Source organism: Apostichopus japonicus, chromosome 14 (assembly GCF_037975245.1).
Source record: "Apostichopus japonicus isolate 1M-3 chromosome 14, ASM3797524v1, whole genome shotgun sequence".
Lineage (NCBI taxonomy): Eukaryota > Metazoa > Echinodermata > Holothuroidea > Aspidochirotida > Stichopodidae > Apostichopus > Apostichopus japonicus.
In genome coordinates, this window is record NC_092574.1 from 14,209,064 (window position 1) to 14,228,080 (window position 19,017).

Consider the following 19,017-nt stretch of genomic DNA (forward strand, 5'->3'; position numbering starts at 1 on the left):
AGTCTCACCGGACAATATTTCCTTAGCAAATATGAATACTTTCTACAAGGGACAAAATATACTGCTACATAGGCCGGGACATACTTTCCAGTTAAATAGTGTCCGGACGGACATTTTTTCGTGGTATATATTGTCTGGCCGGACGTTACTAATGTAACAAGGGACCAAATTAATTGTTACACGGCTCAGTTATCCAAACGGCGGCCCTGGGAAGCGATGGCGCATCATGAAATTGACGCCTTCGCCATCTCACCCTGTAGAGGTGCTGCATTGAGGCACATTGACCTTAGCAGTATCGTCACTTAGGAGTAGTAGCACCTCCTATTTAGAGTAGTAGCACCTCCTGTTTAGAGTAGTAGCACCTCCTGTTTAGAGTAGTAGCACTTCCTAATAAGAGTAGTAGCACCCCTGTTTAGGGTAGTAGCACCTCCTGTTTAGGGTAGTAGCACCTCCAGTTTAGAGTAGTAGCGCCAGATGTGGTCCTTTTGGCGTTCCATACTTAGAGGCCTTTAGTCACCAAGCGGTGTACCAGTTCTAAGCAGGTAAACCGTGGTACTTTAGGCTAATCCACCCCTGTCCAGGCTTCTTACGGTTTCTCCGTCGAACAGTAACTATAGATCAGTTGTGATCTTGCATATGTTTACTGAGTAAGTTATGCTTAAACAAGACGGTAAACCACAACATGGTCTCATTGTTACGTTATCAGATAATATACTTCACTGTATTGGATGTCAGTAGCACGATTAGTCATGGAGTCACTACGTCATAGAACCAAACACCTATTAATTGTGATAAAATTTCTGTTTAAGGGATCATCGGGCTTTTGATAGGCATTATTAAAATACCATGCATAACAATTTTGGCATGCAAACACAAAAGTCATTATAAAATATTGGCCGAACAAGATCTGATCCCCAATGATGATATTGTAAGGTAGGTAGGAACAGTGTTGGTACCGCCTATATTTTAAGTATAGTAGTTTTATTGTTATGCTAACCATACACCTGCATTTTTAAATATGTCTCTGGTAGTACATATTCCTTTCTGTATGCCATATTGTATGACGATTTGCACTTGAGAGGCTCATATCCATCATTTGAGATCACCTAAATACGTTTTATCAGCATGCTATACTTAATAGAACGTCTGTATACAATTGCGGCTTCCAAACTATACCCTCCAAGCTCGACAAAAGTCCATACACTTTATGAGGGACCTAACTGGACGACCTCGTTTTAATAATAAAACCATTGCCAACTTTCATCGCAGTATATCAAGACATGTAAAAGAAGTATAGAGGTTCAAGCAATGGAGGCAAGCCAAAGAATATAGATATTACTTCATATGCGTCTTTTCGATACACTGAAGGAAATTAAAAGCAAAAATTGTAAGCAGTAAGCTGAGAAATCAAGGCTGAGGCCAAAACCTTCTTCACAATTTGGATAGTTTTGTGTCTTTCGAGAATAGATGTGTCAATGTAACATGTTCGATTTACTTATTCATACGTAATGTAGGAACACTGTGCAATGTAAAACACTGTGGAGTAACGTTATCAGACGACATCTGTCGTCTGCTGTGCATCCAAAGCAGACCAAGGAAGGTATTGCAACACATAAAATCCCCTTTAATTTCCTACAAACGTGAGATCTCATTGGCTATTGGGAATGGACATTGCGGTCGTCAAAATTGCATATTGCACTATTACATAGCAGTGATATCTATTTTTGTAAAGAAAAGATGTAAAATAACTTCTTAGTCTATAAATGCGAGTGTTCCTCATTTGTGGCTTTTCTAAAATTGCAACAGTGATGTTCGTTTACACTGTTTTTCATGACCAATCACGAAACTAGACCATACCTGCTTAGCACAGTGCATGCGGATAATGTAAACACTGTCCCCACACGTGAAGAGCCATGCGAGGAGGTACAGACACCGCAGACTAGCTGGAAATTCCCTTTTCCCTGAGTTTCATTTTTTTAATTTTTTAACTTTCAGTGGCCTTCGCACAATGATCGCAGCCTCCATTTTATGTAGGGAATTTGCCATTTTAATATAGCTACAGTAGTACAATTCACAATGAGACGTAATTACAATTACAAGACGGAACCTATCGACCAGTATCTCAGCTCCGTTGGGTTGTACAGGAAGATAACAGCAAAGGATGGCTCTTGCCTATTTAGGGCTGTCGCAGAGCAGGTACATGAACTTAACATTAGGCTTACAGTATAGGTTAAACATTAGTTTTAGTTATAGCCTGATATCAGCCTAACAGGCTTTCTTGGCATTCGCTTTACAAACTTTCTTGGCATATATATTGACATAGGTTAGACCTAGTATTATCATTGTCTGACAAGTTTTTAAGCCGTTTTCGGTCTGAATAGACTTTTAATTTTAAGTTGCAAATGCTTAAGCCAGGTTAAAATTGCTATATATGCAGATTGGCAGACAATTTTAAGCTATGTTTTCACAAGTGACAGTACAAAAACTGATCAAAGCTAATTTGGCTACAGTTCTGTCAGTATTGGTACCAATTCCACAGGATCGACATAGTATTAATTTCACTTTTCAGTCAGTCTTACCAAATCAGCAAGAAATGTCTAAGTTTTAGTGAAATGGATAGTAGCCTAGAGGTATTACTAGGGGATATTCTATTAACTTAACTGTAACTAACCAAGTTACAATTTAGATAGCCTCTTGAATAATTACAGCAGACCTTCCGAAGTCCAGAAATAGGAAGAGTGTCCCAGCCGGCACGAAATAAACATTATAACAATATCAGCGATGAAAACAAATTATGAAGGTTGTGACTCTCCAGTAAAGATTAGATTGGTGGCAAGTGTAATTTCCAAGGAAAACACATATTTCCTGTAGGTTATATGTTACACAGACGAGAGGGTGCTAAATAAACCTCTATATATCATGCAGCCACATTAAAATTGGTCATTTTTCTTTTCTTCGAAATCCTTAAAAAAGGCAGCGTCATCCATGACTCAGAGGGGTACACTGGAGGAATTACAGTACAAAAGAGTGAGGGTGACTATCGAAACAGCGAAAACTATTTTGATTGTATTGCATCACTACAAATTAATATCCTTCATTCCAAGAGTAAAACTATGTCAAGAATTCCTAAAATTTGATTAAAATCCAAACTTTTGATAAAATGATGCAGCTCGCTTAAAGTTCAATGTAGTTTTATTCCTCCTTATGCATTTCAATCTTGAAAGTTTAAACAATGTTTTTATGGTATGCTGATGTACAAGAAATTTGTGTGACTCCTTACTCTGGGTAGTGTGTTTTACATGCAGTATATGTAACTGCACTGATAGACACTGTAGTTGCTGTGTTCGTAAGTCAATTTGTAACCACTTTTTCAATTGCAATCTTAATCTACTGTACACAGTCTTAGCTAAAATGGCCGAAATTACCATAATGATACAACGATACATTAATATTGTATCTTGAGACACTTTCGTGGATTATTCTTCCCAATTAGCGGAATTATACAGTAAAATAAAACACATGCACAAAGTAAGGGATATTTTTCCTTACTTTGAGCAGTTTGACTCCTGACCTTACAAGTATACATAGGTGTTTCTTTGGAGGGAATCTGGTCAAACTATTGAAAAGTAACATAGCTGGATGATAGAACTTAACCGCAAAATCAGCCTCATCACCTCTATCTTGTTAAAGAACATCAATGCCAAAGACTAATTGCAAATTTATACCATCATACTATTGTTTAAGCCTAGTATATAAGCACACAAAGATGACCATGTACTTGTTTGCATAGATTTGGGAATATTTTTGTTATAATACTTGGATGCATGCAGGGGCAAATGTTTGACCTTGAAAAATGTAAACTAGGCTCTATGATGGCTGCATATTTTACATAATCAAGGACCTTTCAAGTAACACTTCTCTAGCAGAGAGAGCGGGTGTATGGACACATACTCTCCAGTCATATTCTCCACCGCCAGTTGATTACATAGCTCGATCTGTGCCAGAAAAATATTGTTCACTGTGTTGACTACAACGTTTTTCATTATTGTATATTGCAGTCAAAGCATGCATGTGATTTGTATTGGTTTGACTGTTAATTTGAGCAACAAGAATTTGCCCAGGAAAGGTGTGTATCCACTTGGTTTGTGTTGAAACTTGAAAGTCACAGATGATTGCTTAAAACCAGGATCTGCCTTTGCAGGGGCTATCCAGACCCCTTTTGTACTTTGTACTTGCAATATGTACATAGAGTAGCCTGTTGGCAGCATGCAATGAAGCAGCACGCTAAAGTCAATGAAGTTTTGTCATGAATCTGACAACATAAAGTACTAATGCATGTACAGAAGGTTACTGTCAACTTGTGTCAAGAGACATGACTCTGTGTATTACAACCATATGTATGATTTGAGTTGTGTGTTATTCATCGGAAGGTTGGTTCTTAAAAGATACGGTTAATATGACTGGAATCTTTTCTGGGCAATTCAGTTAAAGTTTTGCCCTCAGTCTTGTAACAAGCCTGCAGTTCTATGTAAGCAATATGGTTGGTGTTTTGATAAAAAATGAAATATTAAAAGTGGTCAACTTAGGAAAACTTATACCAACTAGTCATTCCCCCCCCCCCCCAAAGTTTAATACATCATGTAATTTATACTCATCTCTCATATTTCTGTGAAGCCAATAGAGGTATGTCTGCAATGCAAAGTTAACATCATTAGCCTACAAATACTCAAGCATTACACTTCACAGAAGATTGTACGCACGAATCAGAGCGAAATAGCAACATGTGGCGATACGTTAGCAACATGGACGTAAACTAATTTATCTTCTCCTTATTGGAGTACCTATGGCTATCCCAAAAACATATAACCTACTTTACATGTTTCCACTGCAGGACAACCAAAATTGCAGCAGGACAACCAAAAATTGGTGAGCTGGTTGTTCTGGGGACAACCACTTGAAATTTCTTAAATTTATACACTGATAGCTACTAGTTAACTGTAGTTGTTTTCTCAGCATTTTGTCACAAAGAGTGGGAGAGGTTGTTTTCATTGGAAGGTTTGTGTGTGATGTTATGAGTTCTAGAGCCACCAACCGAGGGCAGGTTGTTGATACTTTGTTAGCATATGGTATTATACAGGGGTGAATGAACTTTGGACCTGCAAATGGGTAAGAATTGCAAAACTGTACAATTCACAGCATGCAAATTCAAGCCAACAACATATCAGTTCAAAGCAGAGCTAAGCTTCACAAAATCTTTGAAAGTGTTCCCCTTTCAAAGGTATTGTAACCTTTGTAGGTTTTGACAAGCTTGTGTTATTGCACAGAGCATGGAGTAACAGTTTACAAGACAAACAACAGTTTATCTGGAATATTTTTATGATCTGTTGTAAACATAGACTATATCGGATGGTTTTCTTGTATGGTGTGTGACATCTTCTCATCAGTTGTGTCAAAGTCTACTGAAGTGCAAAGTGCCTAAGTTCTACAGTAGTGAGTGGAGTTCAATGGTTCTTCCATGTCAGTGAAATAGAACACAATCTATGAAGTATGCATGATATCGCTACAAGGATTCCTTCAGATATCAGTTTCCATGTATAAATTACAATACATCTATTGCAATTCTTTTTAATGGGACAATTTCAATTCAAAATTGAAATCAAGTTTCCAATAGTACTGTGCAGTACTTAAAGTACTTGAACCAATGTTCACCTTATCTTCAAGAGTTCTCTCTATCTGCTTCCTTTTGGACATTTTTAGCATGTGTATGGGTGGGGGAGGGAATAAAAATAAGGGGGGATATTGGCTGCTGTGCCTTTTGGAGGCAAACTTTACTGTTTTGCAAATAGCTACTGACCGCTAATCTGGGAATAAAATCCTCCAGTATCGCATGCTAAAATGTTGAAACTGCTTTACAGAAGTGAATAGATGTATATATTATTGCTAATAGTCGTAATCGATTCATCACCAGTAGTCGCGATTACACTTTGGAAGTTTGATTTAATCGACTACAAGCTAGCACTACACAAAACTTGCTTTTGAAAAATAGCCTAACCTATCAAAAACAACACTAAAGCAGTTTGTCAGCAAAAATCACAAAGTACTGGTTCTCACAATGCTACACTAGCACTGTGCTGTGTTAAAAATCGGCAAGCACCTGCCCCCGTTATATTTGCTTGTCAGTATATTATATCGCTTGTTCTGCAGTGCAACATTCAGTCCTAGCAATGTTTAATCCTTGCGCCTAATCGCAAATTCATAAGTTATAGATCTTTTGCGATTGCCAAAGTATTAGTCATGTCTTCAAACATGTTTACATTTACTTCATTACTAGCCTGGCTCACATAAATTATCGGATGTCTGATCGAGTATGTCGATTGCAGTGTAGTTTAATTTCAATGAGCAAAATATGTGCCTGCTAAATATTGCACTAGGCTAGAGCCTAGCCTAGAATGTTGAATGTCCTACAGAAAACTCTTGCATACTAATCATCACACCACTACAAGGTGTTACATCTATTCATTGTTTGCACATTTGCTTTTATTAGTGCTAGTAGTTGTAGTAGCCTCGTAGATTCATTCTTAAGTTTTTTATTTATTATGAAGGATTTTAAGCACGTTTTAGATTGAAAATTGTTCACAGTTTTAGTTGGGTAGATGTTTTAACATGATTTAGACAACACACATTAAGACACTTTAAAAAGAAAATAAAGACTGCACCATGAAGAAAGATTTGTTTTGACTGTATTTTGGCAATGTAAAAATGACAGTGATGACGTCATAACTGTGACCGAGTAATCACCGTAATCACGAGAAGAGCTATGCGATTAGTCGACTACAAAGGAAAGAGTTGATTTTCAGCACTAGTATATGTCAAAAGATGCATAGCAGTTTTTAGTACACAAGAATGTGTTTTATAAGAGACAAAATTCAGGGTCTACAAAAATTGCTACAAAAAGTTGGAAACTAAAGTATTCCCTGATAATCAATTCTGTTAATGGGAATTGAGGTGAGTGTGGCACAATTTGTAGACAAAAGTGTTGTGGATGTTAAAAGCGTGCATCGAGTCTTACAATGTTACTAGTTTTCTTGTAACCTCTACATACCTTACATATTATTGAAGTAAGAAACAACATACTGCATTTCATTCATTATATCCATAACTGAGACCAATTGTGATACAGGGACAATACCTACAGTAAACATTAAAGTATTTCAAACTGTTGTGAATGTAAAGTTTGACCTTGTTTGAGCATGTTGAATTCTTGACACAAATTGAACAGAACTATTGCCATTATAGTAAGTACCATTGATCATGGACTTTGGAGTTACTCTCGACTTTGTATCCCAGCCAGTACAATAGATCTAGACTACTAGTCTCGCGTGTTCTAATACATAGGTGTCAGTGCTTGTACAAAACAGTTGGTGACTCATAGGCTAATGAATCCTAAGGGTTAGGAAAGATGTTTTTCCCCATTTTTAGTCCTATTTGATGATATGTGATATTTGATGATGCAAACTTACATTGTTCATGTGTTCATATTTCATTTGCCAGAGGCAAAGGAATCTATGCAATGGTGATGGCTGTGTGTATATATGTATGTGACACTTGTGTGTAAAAGCGATAACTCAAAAAGTTAATGATGGATTAACTTCATACTTGTATGTGGATCCGTCTTATTGAGTACGAGAAGCCTATTGTTTTCTCTGTAGTTCAATGATCAAACTTTGTGAACAAGATACATCTATCTTTAACTTCATACTTAGTATGTAGATCCAACTTGGTGAGTTAAAGAATCCTGTTGAAATTGGTAGAGGTCAAAGGTCACATGAGGTCAACAGGCATCAAATGCTGAAAACCATTTAAACATGATAATCCAAAATTGAAGCTACAAGTATTCTGTGAATTCTGCAAATTTATGACTTTCTTTTGGTGAACATAGTTTGGTTAAAATTCAGTTCAGTTATAGTTCTGTGAAGGGGCTCTATAGGCCTTCAACGAAACATACTGGGCATCCAGGTAATGAAATCTGCTTCATAGTGCATACACTATAAAATATGTCTATAGGCAGACTTCTTTCTGGATATTGAAACATTTTGGTTTAAAATTCTATGTTGTAAAATCCTTATCAGTGAATTACATGGTTGATGCCCACAAGGGGTTGATATAAATCTTTTCTGGTTCTCACTTAATTCTTTGACAATTTAACTAACTTGCTCTAAATATATTAGTATGATAGTTATTTGAATTTTGAGCAAAAGTTCTGTATTTCAAGGAATCACAAGCTAGCTGGCATGTTGGGTCCTTCTATTCTTGTCCAGCAGGCAAGAGCATACCCCACCAACTCCCTCGCCTGTCTTCCACCTTGCCACCTGACTGCTATCCTGTCCTTTTTCCTACAGGAGTACCAGAGTAAATTTGTAATGGTAATCCGGTCATTCGAGACGACCAAAGTTCTGTTCGGACAACCAAAGTCAGTAGTGGAGGTTGTCCAGCAGACGACTAGTGGTTGACCTTTAAATTTAGATTGCATTGTAACTATATGTACCCCAAAATTCAGTAGGTGAAATGATAAATTGCTATCACCCCCAAAGTACATGTTCTATTCACCAGCATACGGTACACATCTCTCCTACAGTGTACATATTGGTCATGGACTCATGGTTATTTTGCTACATCTTTTATGACAATGAAAGTTGCTGTTCAGACAACCAAAATGTAAGGTCCGGTTTTCCGAAGGAAAAGCAGAAAGAATCCTGTTTCCCTGAGTACATTCGGGAGGGTTGGTGTAGACTGTATATTGGGTTTACCACTATATATACTGCACGATATTTACAATGTGCCTTCTTATTCATTTTCTCTCCAGATGTTTTACACTCAAGTTTTTCATTATGCAGTGAGGGAGGCTTGCATCAGTTTTATGTCACATCATCGTGAGCAATTTGAACCTGTAAGTTCCTTTGTATAAATTTGTAGTTTTTAAGGGTGGTCCTTAGCTCTGCAATATGGGCATTCATATATATTATAATACATACTATAAATCTCATTTATTTGAGAATTTAAGATGTAAAAATATGCTTAAGTAATTAATATCTAGCAAATATTTTCTTCTGTTTATTTTACTTGTAAATTTTCAAATCTCTTTTCAAAATTCAAGTTCTTTGATTTGTTCCATTTCACAGTTTATCCCAGGATCTTTTGATCACTACCTTTATCACTTAAAGAACCCCAAGGTAAGTTACATTAAAACTTGGCATGGAGGTTAAATATCTGTTTATTTCAGTCATTTCAGGCATATCAAAACCACTGGACCAAGTCTCCTGTTCCCCCATATCAGGGCATTTGTGCTCTCAATTCCTGATATTTCATTTTCGTTAATCATATAAATCATTTTTTTGGCTTGCTTCCTTGTCAGGAGACTTTTAAACAGAAAAGTCAAGCTAAATAAGTCTATCAGCCCATCAAACAAAAATCTAAGCAAAAACCTGTGCAGGTCAAAACTTGTAATAAAGCAGAATTTGGCTTAAGATGATTGGATTGCAATTTGCGGGTATTGTTGACGTTCCTTCTTTTTCTTTACTCTTGTGTGAACTACTTTTAATTCAATTTCAAAATACACAGTGCTTCTGATTCTATGCAGAATTATTCAAACTTGTTGCATGCATAAGACTTGTCATCACCTAAAAACCATAACCAGACATTCTAACAGCTATTAATTGAATTTCAATTGTTTCACAATATTTTGTTGTTTTAACATTGTTTTAGTGTAAATCACTTCACAAATTTTTCTCCGTGAATTAAATTGTCAATACAAAGAAAGAAAAGAAAGAAAACATGGTAGAAATTTTAAAATGTTGAAACAGTTTTATGAATTAAACTACTTGAAGCCAAATATCCTCACCACAGGTCACCACTAAGCACTGCATATATTGTATCTTCATACCTACTACTGACTCTGGAGCAATGCAATATGGATATATATTAACTAGTTTTCCTAAACTTAAATGATGATCACTTTTTGTTTTCAATGTTTTCTACAGGAATGGGCTGGTCAAGTTGAAATAAGTGCATTGTCTCTCTTATACAAGTAAGTATTAATTCCATTAACATACTTCAAATTTAATATGAACATCCAATTTCGATGTACTGTGCAGTATTATGCTATGCTCAGGGAACTATAAATATAAGCAGATATAAACTAATTGTAATTTTTACTTTCATTATATTCCATCCTAAGAGTTTTATTACTAATCCCCTTACTGTACACCCGTTGTTTGTCATATATGCAAATGTCTTTGAATTAAATTTAAGTTGCATATACAGTATTGTTTATATTTGATGAAATCTACAGGAAACGTAAGTTATATGTCCATACAGTACAAACATATCACATTTAGCGTCTTGAATGTTTACTCACGTACTATTTATTGTGCGATATATATACCTGCAAAAATATAAAATAGGTGAATCAAACTAACCTAAAGGACAGCTGGATTATTTTGTGGTTTGGTTTTGGTCTGCTTGGTCTACCTGTTGCACTGTGCAAACAAAGTGAACTTATACACAATGTTCACTGCATGTGGTTTCCAAAAGATAGGGAAGTAAGAACTGAGTTTTGAGTCCAGTTTGTTGAGTTTGGTGCAGGGCCATGTGGTATCAACAGTATTTAATAATACCCATATTGTTTGAGTGCTTTGTCACAGTAGTTATAATCAAGTAAAAAACAGAGTAACCTTACAGTAGTTTAGTAAAATTAGTTGAAGTATATCATGGAGACTGGATCAATCTACTTCACAATTATTATTTTTTGCTGTTTTCTTGTGTTTATTTAGATGTAGTATGCATTTTAAGTATTAATACAAGTTGACTGAACACTTGTAAAATGTTCTTAACACTTGTTATGCATATATAACTGATAATCTTGTTGTAATTGTCTGCATCAGCTCAGGTAGTTCCCTAATAGTACATTTTGTGAAGCTGATTATTGCAATTTCTTGTTAGTTACACACTCTCTTTCTGGTCAGAATACTTTTTTTGCATTAAATGTACTGATGTTGACATTCACATAGTGAGAAACCTAATTTGGTTGGTGTGTTTAGTGTGTTGGTACTCTTAGATGCAAAATGGATGAAAAAGATGTTGAAGAATTTTGAACTGTTTAGGGGTGTACGGTATATTTGTGTTATATATTTATGAACTGAACACTAGCATTTTTTGTAATATTCTGCTTGGCAGTGGTGGGCAGGCTCTCACTGTGTTTTTTATGGGGGAGGCTGTAGTCCCCCCCCCCCCTCCAGAAGCATACATGATTGTGCCCCTGATGAAGAAATGTTGGTAATGGTTTAGTCACTTTAGTCAGTTTTCATCTTGTTCTGATCGAAAGTTGGTACAGTCAAAATATTGCAAAATACTGACCATCATGAAATGTAAAATTCTAGATGTAATATACTGGTACCTAGAAGAAGAATTGTGGCTATTGTATTAATTTTTTGATTTGTAATTTATCAGAGGATGCAACAGATTTTATTTTGTTCTTGACCAGAAAGTTTTCTATTCTCTTGCAGGAGGGATTTTCTTATCTATCAGTTTCCAGGAAAACCGCCATCAGACGTCACACAGAACGGATTTGATAAAAGGATAATGCTTTGCTTTTCACATGGAAATCACTATGATAGTGTTTTCACAAAGACATTTCAGCAGAATGCTGCTGTATGCCAAGGTAACTCATGACTATGCATGTGAATCCTGTATATGCATATTAACTTCTGCATGAATTATGGCTTATGAATATGCATGTTATTGTCCACTTACATCACAAACCTCACTAATCTCTAGATACACAAGCAGTTTGCCTAAAATTAAGAGATCAAAAGTTTCTTTTTCGTGTGGATTTAGAGCCATTGTAAGAAACATTATTGTTAAAGGAGGCACAAACCCAACCATATAGGATCATGTGATTAAGATGACTCATGCAAAAAACTTCCCATTACAACTAAATTTGTTATGTTTTCTTTATTTATTGCAAAGTTGATTGTTTGAGTGGAAGGGTTTTGCAAATGTTGACCCAAAACTAAGGAATCTTGTAACATGACCTAATGATGACAATGGTTTCATTGTCAACACTTTTTACAATCTACCTTGTACATATGTAGAGAAAAAATTGAAGTCTGTATGTATTTTAAACCCTCCTGCAAGCAGGAACTCGCGAAGAAGCCATCATTGGCTTATCAAAGCCACCAGCTGACCAAAGTCAGTCTCTTAGATTCATATTTAACGTCCATGATTTTGTCAATTGTCAACAACTCTGTAACTAGACGACATACATAAATCTTGGAGTGACTCAAACTCGGGACCTTATGATTGAAAGGCACCGTAAAAGTAAAAGTAAAGGTTTCAGTTCCTACTAGCACTTTGACATCACAGATTCACTAAATGACAGCTCTCAGACATGACTTGTATTCTTCAAAACGAAACAAGAGTCTCCTTAGCTGTTTGGGGGTAATCTTCTCCTCACAGCATATAGCCAAAGATGATTGTTGGGTTTGTGTCTCATTTTACTTCATCATTGGTGTGTTTCTCTTTGAGATGGAGCATTTTATTATCATTAATTGTATTCTTCTGGTGGGAAGGAATTGGACAATTTCAGGAACAACAAAAATACTCTATACTATTAGATTGAAACTCCATCTCAAAAGTTTGTTCAAAACTCTAGATATGGTTGTTTGAAGATAATTTAGTTTTTGCTTGATAAACTCTATATACTTCACAAAGTGGAACATTGTAGGTTGTCTGTAATGTCATATTGCATGTTTTTGAAACACTTTCCTTCCTTTTATAGTCTTGTTTGTTTATTTGTCCTTGATTCATATTGTCGTTATCGTCGTCGTGGGAGTGTGAATTCAAAGCTTTATGACGATTTATAATAATTTTTAGTGAATATTGCTTTCATCTGTGGGTAAATGAATTAGCCAAGACATTTTGAACTCATTTGCCATGATGATGTCACTCCCTCTGCTTCTGCCAGATACATTCAACGTGTTATCAAACTTTGGTTTATGTAAGTTTATGCAGAAGAACTATGACATGAAAATAGTAAAAAATATTGAAACAGTTAACATTTACCACAAGAGTTTTCCTTTTGTGATCATCTAACAGTAGCTACAAGTGGAAACTTTTTACTATTGTTGTTTGTTTATTTCTTCCAATAAATCACAATGATGTCAATTTCTTAATACATAGTTAAAGCAATGAGGCAGTGCGACCAGAAGTAAAAAAATTTATGGAAAATAAGTAAACATTTTAAGCATTATATCTTTTTTGTCCCTTCCTGTATTGTGATTGTCATCTCTCTTCCATGACTTTTATGTTGCACAACTTGTTACCAGAATTGTTTCATGCTCTTCGCTGTCTCTTTCTTTTTACTTAATACAGCTGTACTATATGAGATTTTATATAAGGAAGTCTTTAAGGTGCCGAAAGAAGCTGATCAGGCAGTAGACATACTCAGGGAATCAGCATCTGAACCTGCTGAAATGGTAAATAACAAACTCTTGTAAGGATAGTAGAAGATGGAGGAGGGGGTGGGGTGAAATTCATTATCTTAGATTGTCTTATTGCAGCCATCCCAAACCTTGACAGTTTCCCAGAATGTTTAATACTTTCTGCTAACCTCCCTTTTTTATTAAAATTTTAAATGAAAAAAAAAAATGATATGTGTTCTTGCTTTCTCCAGTATCAAATGCTTAATCATGTGCTCTATTAGTAACCTTTTGAAAATGTGTCTTAAAGGTATGTGCAATTGCCCATGAATAGTTTATAAACTTTATCATTTGGTTTGGATGTTGAGCATTGATAACATTTTTAAGCTCATTGTTAATTTCAAGTTACTAAAATTGCTGTGTATTTACTCCAGCTTAATGTAGACTTTTATGTACAGAACATCACATAACAGACATTATCTTAGATTGTCTTATTGCAGCCATCCCAAACCTTGACAGTTTCCCAGAATGTTTAATACTTTCTGCTAACCTCCCTTTTTTATTAAAATTTTAAATGAAAAAAAAAAATGATATGTGTTCTTGCTTTCTCCAGTATCAAATGCTTAATCATGTGCTCTATTAGTAACCTTTTGAAAATGTGTCTTAAAGGTATGTGCAATTGCCCATGAATAGTTTATAAACTTTATCATTTGGTTTGGATGTTGAGCATTGATAACATTTTTAAGCTCATTGTTAATTTCAAGTTACTAAAATTGCTGTGTATTTACTCCAGCTTAATGTAGACTTTTATGTACAGAACATCACATAACAGACAAACAAGCAACATCATATATCTGTATCTTTCAAAGAAATCTATATCTGCCAGAGATTTTACTATTTAATATAAAAACTGCAAATTAAACAAGAATGTCATGTTACTGCTAATCCTCTGTAATCAACTGCTTTCTGTTCCTTTGCACTGCTTACTTTCATACCTTCATATATTTAGGGGAATTCCCACCTCTTTCATGTCAGCTTGTCAGCTGGAAGTGGAGATTGATTAGTTCTGCTGTCTTTATCTAAACTAAAGCGAAAGTAATATCACATGTGTGCGTTGATGTCGGTTTCAAAGATACGTGCACCTCGATTAACTTTGTAGTTCTGATATGTTTAACCTTCTCAGGATGAAAGGCTGAAGAAAAGACCACCCCTTCCATATCGAGTGGCAAAAGCACTAGATCCGGAGATGTATCGTAATGTTGAATTCGATTCATGGAATGAAAACAAGAAAGGTAATGGTCATATTTTCATGAAATTTTTTTTAAGTTAATCATTTTACAGGATTCAACAGAAAACGTGTCTTTGGATCTGATGTGATTTTGTGGATCTAGAAGATACATAGCTAATTAGTCTAGTATTATAACGTTAAACAATGGACTGGAAATTTTCCTGTGTAATGAATTAATCTTGAATGTTTCTAACATGAATATTTGCCACTGGAATTAATGATATACTATCAATTAATCTGAATTTAGTAACAGACTGGCAGTTTGTTTGTCTGCTTATCTATCAGGCGAGTACTTTGCATCAATTAGTGTAATCTGTTGTTTTCTGCATAAATCTTGATTAGAATGCTTCTTGTCTATAGGTAGTATTTTTGCTTTTCTATGATTTTGTGAATTTCAATTCTTGCTAGTGGTGGTTTCATGGTCTATCTGACTTTAGTTTGCACAATTTCGTGGAAAATGAAAAGGGCAACATCTGATTAGAAATCTTTTTTGCGGGTATGAAATGCGTTTGTACAGCTTGTATTGTACTTTTATGAAAATTTGTATGTTTGGTAAAGGTAACAAATATATATATTTATTGCAATTTTATCAACAAAATACTTACAGATCAACAACAGCAAGACCTAATCCTGGCAAGAGGCTTACAATTTTCTCCGGGTGAAAAGTGCCAGGTCTCTGTAAGTATAAAGATGCCTCCGGTTTATTTCTATCCCAGTTTTTAGGCCTTGCCAGATGCAAAAATGAATCTTATGGCTTGGTAATGGCATGTGGGGTGTATGAAAGGAATCAGTGTGATGGTGATTGCATATATGTGTGTGTATGTGATGCCCTGACTTGTGAACATGATAACTGAAAAGTATTAAATTGGTGTCCTTATGACTATGTGTGTGTGTACAAATTCCATATTTTGGTGGTGTTCAAAGGTCATTTGAGTTCTTAAACTTTGCAAGTATGACAACTCCAAAAATAAATTATAGATGAACTTTATACATTGTATGTGAATCTACTTGAGTGAGTAAAAGAACGGTATTGTTTTTAATGGGTTCAAAGAATTTTGGTGGTTGGTAGAGTTCAGAATCTGAAACCTTGTAGGCATGATGATTCCAAAGGATAAGCTTGAACTTAATACTTGATTTGTGAATTCACCTTAGAATAAGAATACTGTTTCTAATAGAGCTACAAGCTTAACAAATGTCAAAGTCTGAAAACCTTTATATATACCCTGCAACTCCAACAAGTTAAACAATAAACCTCTTACTTGATATGTAGCTTCAAATTAAAGCTGCCGCATTGGTCAAATTTAGTCAAACTCTTATACTTAAACTCTTAACTGTTATTGATATAATTCGCATAAACTGTGTTCTCATATGTAAACTGTTGCACAAATCAATGTGTGGCACAGGGCAAAATTCCTATACCCCTCTCACTCAATAAAAATTGACGGAAACATGTTCCTAATGTCGGTCTAACGTTTTCCCTCCTTCACTTCCCCATCCCCCTTCTTCCTTTCAATTGATGCTGATTGACATTTCGACTATGACTTTCCTTGTAGCCAAACCATGTATAGGCCCCTGCCCATGTTAAATTCTCCCAATTTGTGAGATTCATTAGGATGTAGTAATTACCTTTGTATTATTTTTTAATTTTAGAAGTACAACTTTTGTTCTCTTCATTTTCCCTTTGTAGATAAACTCAGACAACAACAAGAAGTTTTTTGAGGGTCATATTCAAGAGGTTGCACCAGGCAATGGATCTGTGACAGTGTTCATACAAGAAATTGGGGAAAAGTATGTTAAGTCATTTCCCTCTATTTTGCTTGATTCTATTTAGAAACCATCTAAAGTCAAATTTTGCTGGATAGAAAGGAAATAAAAAAGAACCAAAGTCTTGAGAATTTGCTCAGTTCGTAACAACTTGTTATGAACATTTGACAGAATATGTGTATTTAATTATTCATGCTGTTCTTTTTCTCTGAACCTTACTGTGTGAAAGAGTGTGTATGCATTTCTGTTAGAAAGCACTCATTACAATGTATATCATGCCGATTCTTTGCCTGGCGATTGTTAACAGACTTATCATGCATTAATATTCTTATTATTATTTCTACTGGCAGGAAAATGCTAGTGAATTTTGTCTACTGGCAAACGGTGAAATCCACTGGCATTTATCCAGTAAATATCCTGAATTTCGAGGCCTGATCATTTGAATTTTTTCTAATTCTAAGAAAAAAATGTATATTAGATTTTGCCCTTGCTACTTGATGACTCCACAGGCGCACTGTACCTATGAGGAACATACGTCCTATCGTTAGCTTCCCTCACCAAGTGCCTATGAGACTACCCAGTGGAAACTCGTACAAGAATTTACCAGGTTACTATCAGAAGTATTCAGCAGATATAGGTAAAGACAAACATACCCTTTGTACTTTCATTTTAGCATTGACTGTACAGTGTACGCGGTCATTTTGTTTCCTAGTAAATATGCTCCGTTTATTTGATGAACTTTTGCTGCCAGACTCTGCTAATGATTAATTGGTTTGGCTTTCACATTTATAATCTGATAATTATTACATTATACACATCTAAAAGGAAACTGTGAAGTAGGCACATCCTTACTAGAATGTGTTACACAAAGAGAGGCGACTCTTTGGTTACGTCGACTCTACGGTTTCGTCAAATGTGTAGATATTTATAGATTTATTGAAGACAAATGGCATCGTTACTTTCGTTTTAGTTTAAAGTAGTTTTGCGTTTGGTTTGGAATTTCACCAAACTGACAGAGTATTACTACAAAAACTTGTGTAAACATTTTGAGGAGAAAAGAAGGAAGCATTTATGCATACTATGATTTTTTTTATTTATTTCCGTATCTGTATTACAGAAGACAAAAATGTCATTACTTTTAATTGTTTAATGAGAGTAGATTGAAAAGATGACACAGAAAGCGTTTTATGCATTATATCCATCCATCCAGGCAGCAGAATTGCAAGGCTCTACCCTAATTGTAAATTTAGTCATGGTTATAAACTGTGCATATGGATTGATGTTTCACAGCCAAACCATATTTTATCATAGTTTCAATATTGCTGTTAAAAAACTAAAAGTGAATACTGATGTGAAAATAAATAAATAAAATTCAGTTGATTATAAAGGGGAGATCATTTATAGCCTTTTCAAGTACAAAAGTTCTGGTAGATGGTAGCAGAGTTAACAAAGATTTTTAGAAAAACCTGAATATGAAATCTATATTATTATTCCCTATCCTTGTCAAGAAACGAAAGAAAAAATGTAGAAGACATTAATTGTGTCCATTGCATAGTGATTTCATTTGTATAGCGTATAGATGAAAACGTTTACCTCAAATACTGAAAATATCAGCATCTTCTGAGGTGAAGTGTAGTCCTCCCCCTCCCCCCCCCAGCATTGTTGTTACTCAGCTTTACACAAAGCTTACAGTGTGCATTAGCATGAATCTGTAACCTTTAGTTGATTTGAACTATTGGCAAACATTTTGTCTGTTGGTTAGTAAGTCTTGAAGTGTGCAACTTTCCACACAGGTCCAACAAAGGCTGCTTTACACTCAGTTTGATGCAACAGATTCCTTCTTTTTTTTGTCATTACAATAGCAGATGGTATCAGACATAGAGAAAGAGTACCCAGAAGAGGAAAGCAGCCATTGCCTGCTATCCACCATTCTTTTCAGTCTGCCAATGGTTTGCCTTTTGAACAGCAGAACATTCCATACCCTCCTCATCCATCTGACATGCAGTCAGGGAGAGTTAGACAAAGGATGCCAGCACCTCACAAGTAAGAGAATAACCCCACTTTACAACACTCCACCTCAAATCCCTTAATACTCCTCCTCCCCCCCTCAATCCCCCCCAAAAAAGAAATCTTTCAAAATGATGGCAAATGAAAATACATGAGTGGTGAAACATTTTGATTTATTTATTTAAGTAACTTTGGATAATTTGTATCTAAGCAGAACTCACTTAAACATAAATAAACGAAATGAAACTTATCTAAAAGTTATTAGTGTATGTTGTTCCTTAAAATAATACTAATACTTTCTTTAGTTGGTTAGTTGGATTCATTGCATCCTGTATTGTTAAAGTTTCATAAATATAACAGTGTAATGTTTTGTTTGTTGTTCTCTTTGCACATTTTAGGACAAGGATAAAAATTAATGGGCTTTTAGCCAACTTGAAAGTGAAAGATATTCACAACTATGGTGTCACACCATTATTAAACATT

At 35.3% G+C, this 19,017-nt stretch overlaps 1 protein-coding gene across 3 annotated transcripts in view; it reads left to right on the forward strand.

Annotated features, from left to right (window-relative positions):
- Window positions 1-1,669: 1,669 nt before the first annotated feature.
- LOC139980386 (uncharacterized) overlaps window positions 1,670-19,017 on the forward strand; it is a 32,251-nt gene continuing 14,903 nt past the window's right edge. For 2 of the 3 annotated variants that reach the window (XM_071992024.1, XM_071992026.1), the window contains exons 1-11: window positions 1,670-2,196; window positions 8,864-8,947; window positions 9,180-9,230; window positions 10,038-10,084; window positions 11,562-11,716; window positions 13,429-13,532; window positions 14,659-14,767; window positions 15,371-15,441; window positions 16,451-16,551; window positions 17,037-17,164; window positions 18,390-18,570. In XM_071992024.1, coding sequence (XP_071848125.1) covers window positions 2,077-2,196; window positions 8,864-8,947; window positions 9,180-9,230; window positions 10,038-10,084; window positions 11,562-11,716; window positions 13,429-13,532; window positions 14,659-14,767; window positions 15,371-15,441; window positions 16,451-16,551; window positions 17,037-17,164; window positions 18,390-18,570 — 1,151 coding nt within the window. In that variant the 5' untranslated portion in view covers window positions 1,670-2,076. The remainder of the gene's footprint in view (window positions 2,197-8,863; window positions 8,948-9,179; window positions 9,231-10,037; window positions 10,085-11,561; window positions 11,717-13,428; window positions 13,533-14,658; window positions 14,768-15,370; window positions 15,442-16,450; window positions 16,552-17,036; window positions 17,165-18,389; window positions 18,571-19,017) is intronic. The other variant, XM_071992025.1, reaches the window with a different exon arrangement.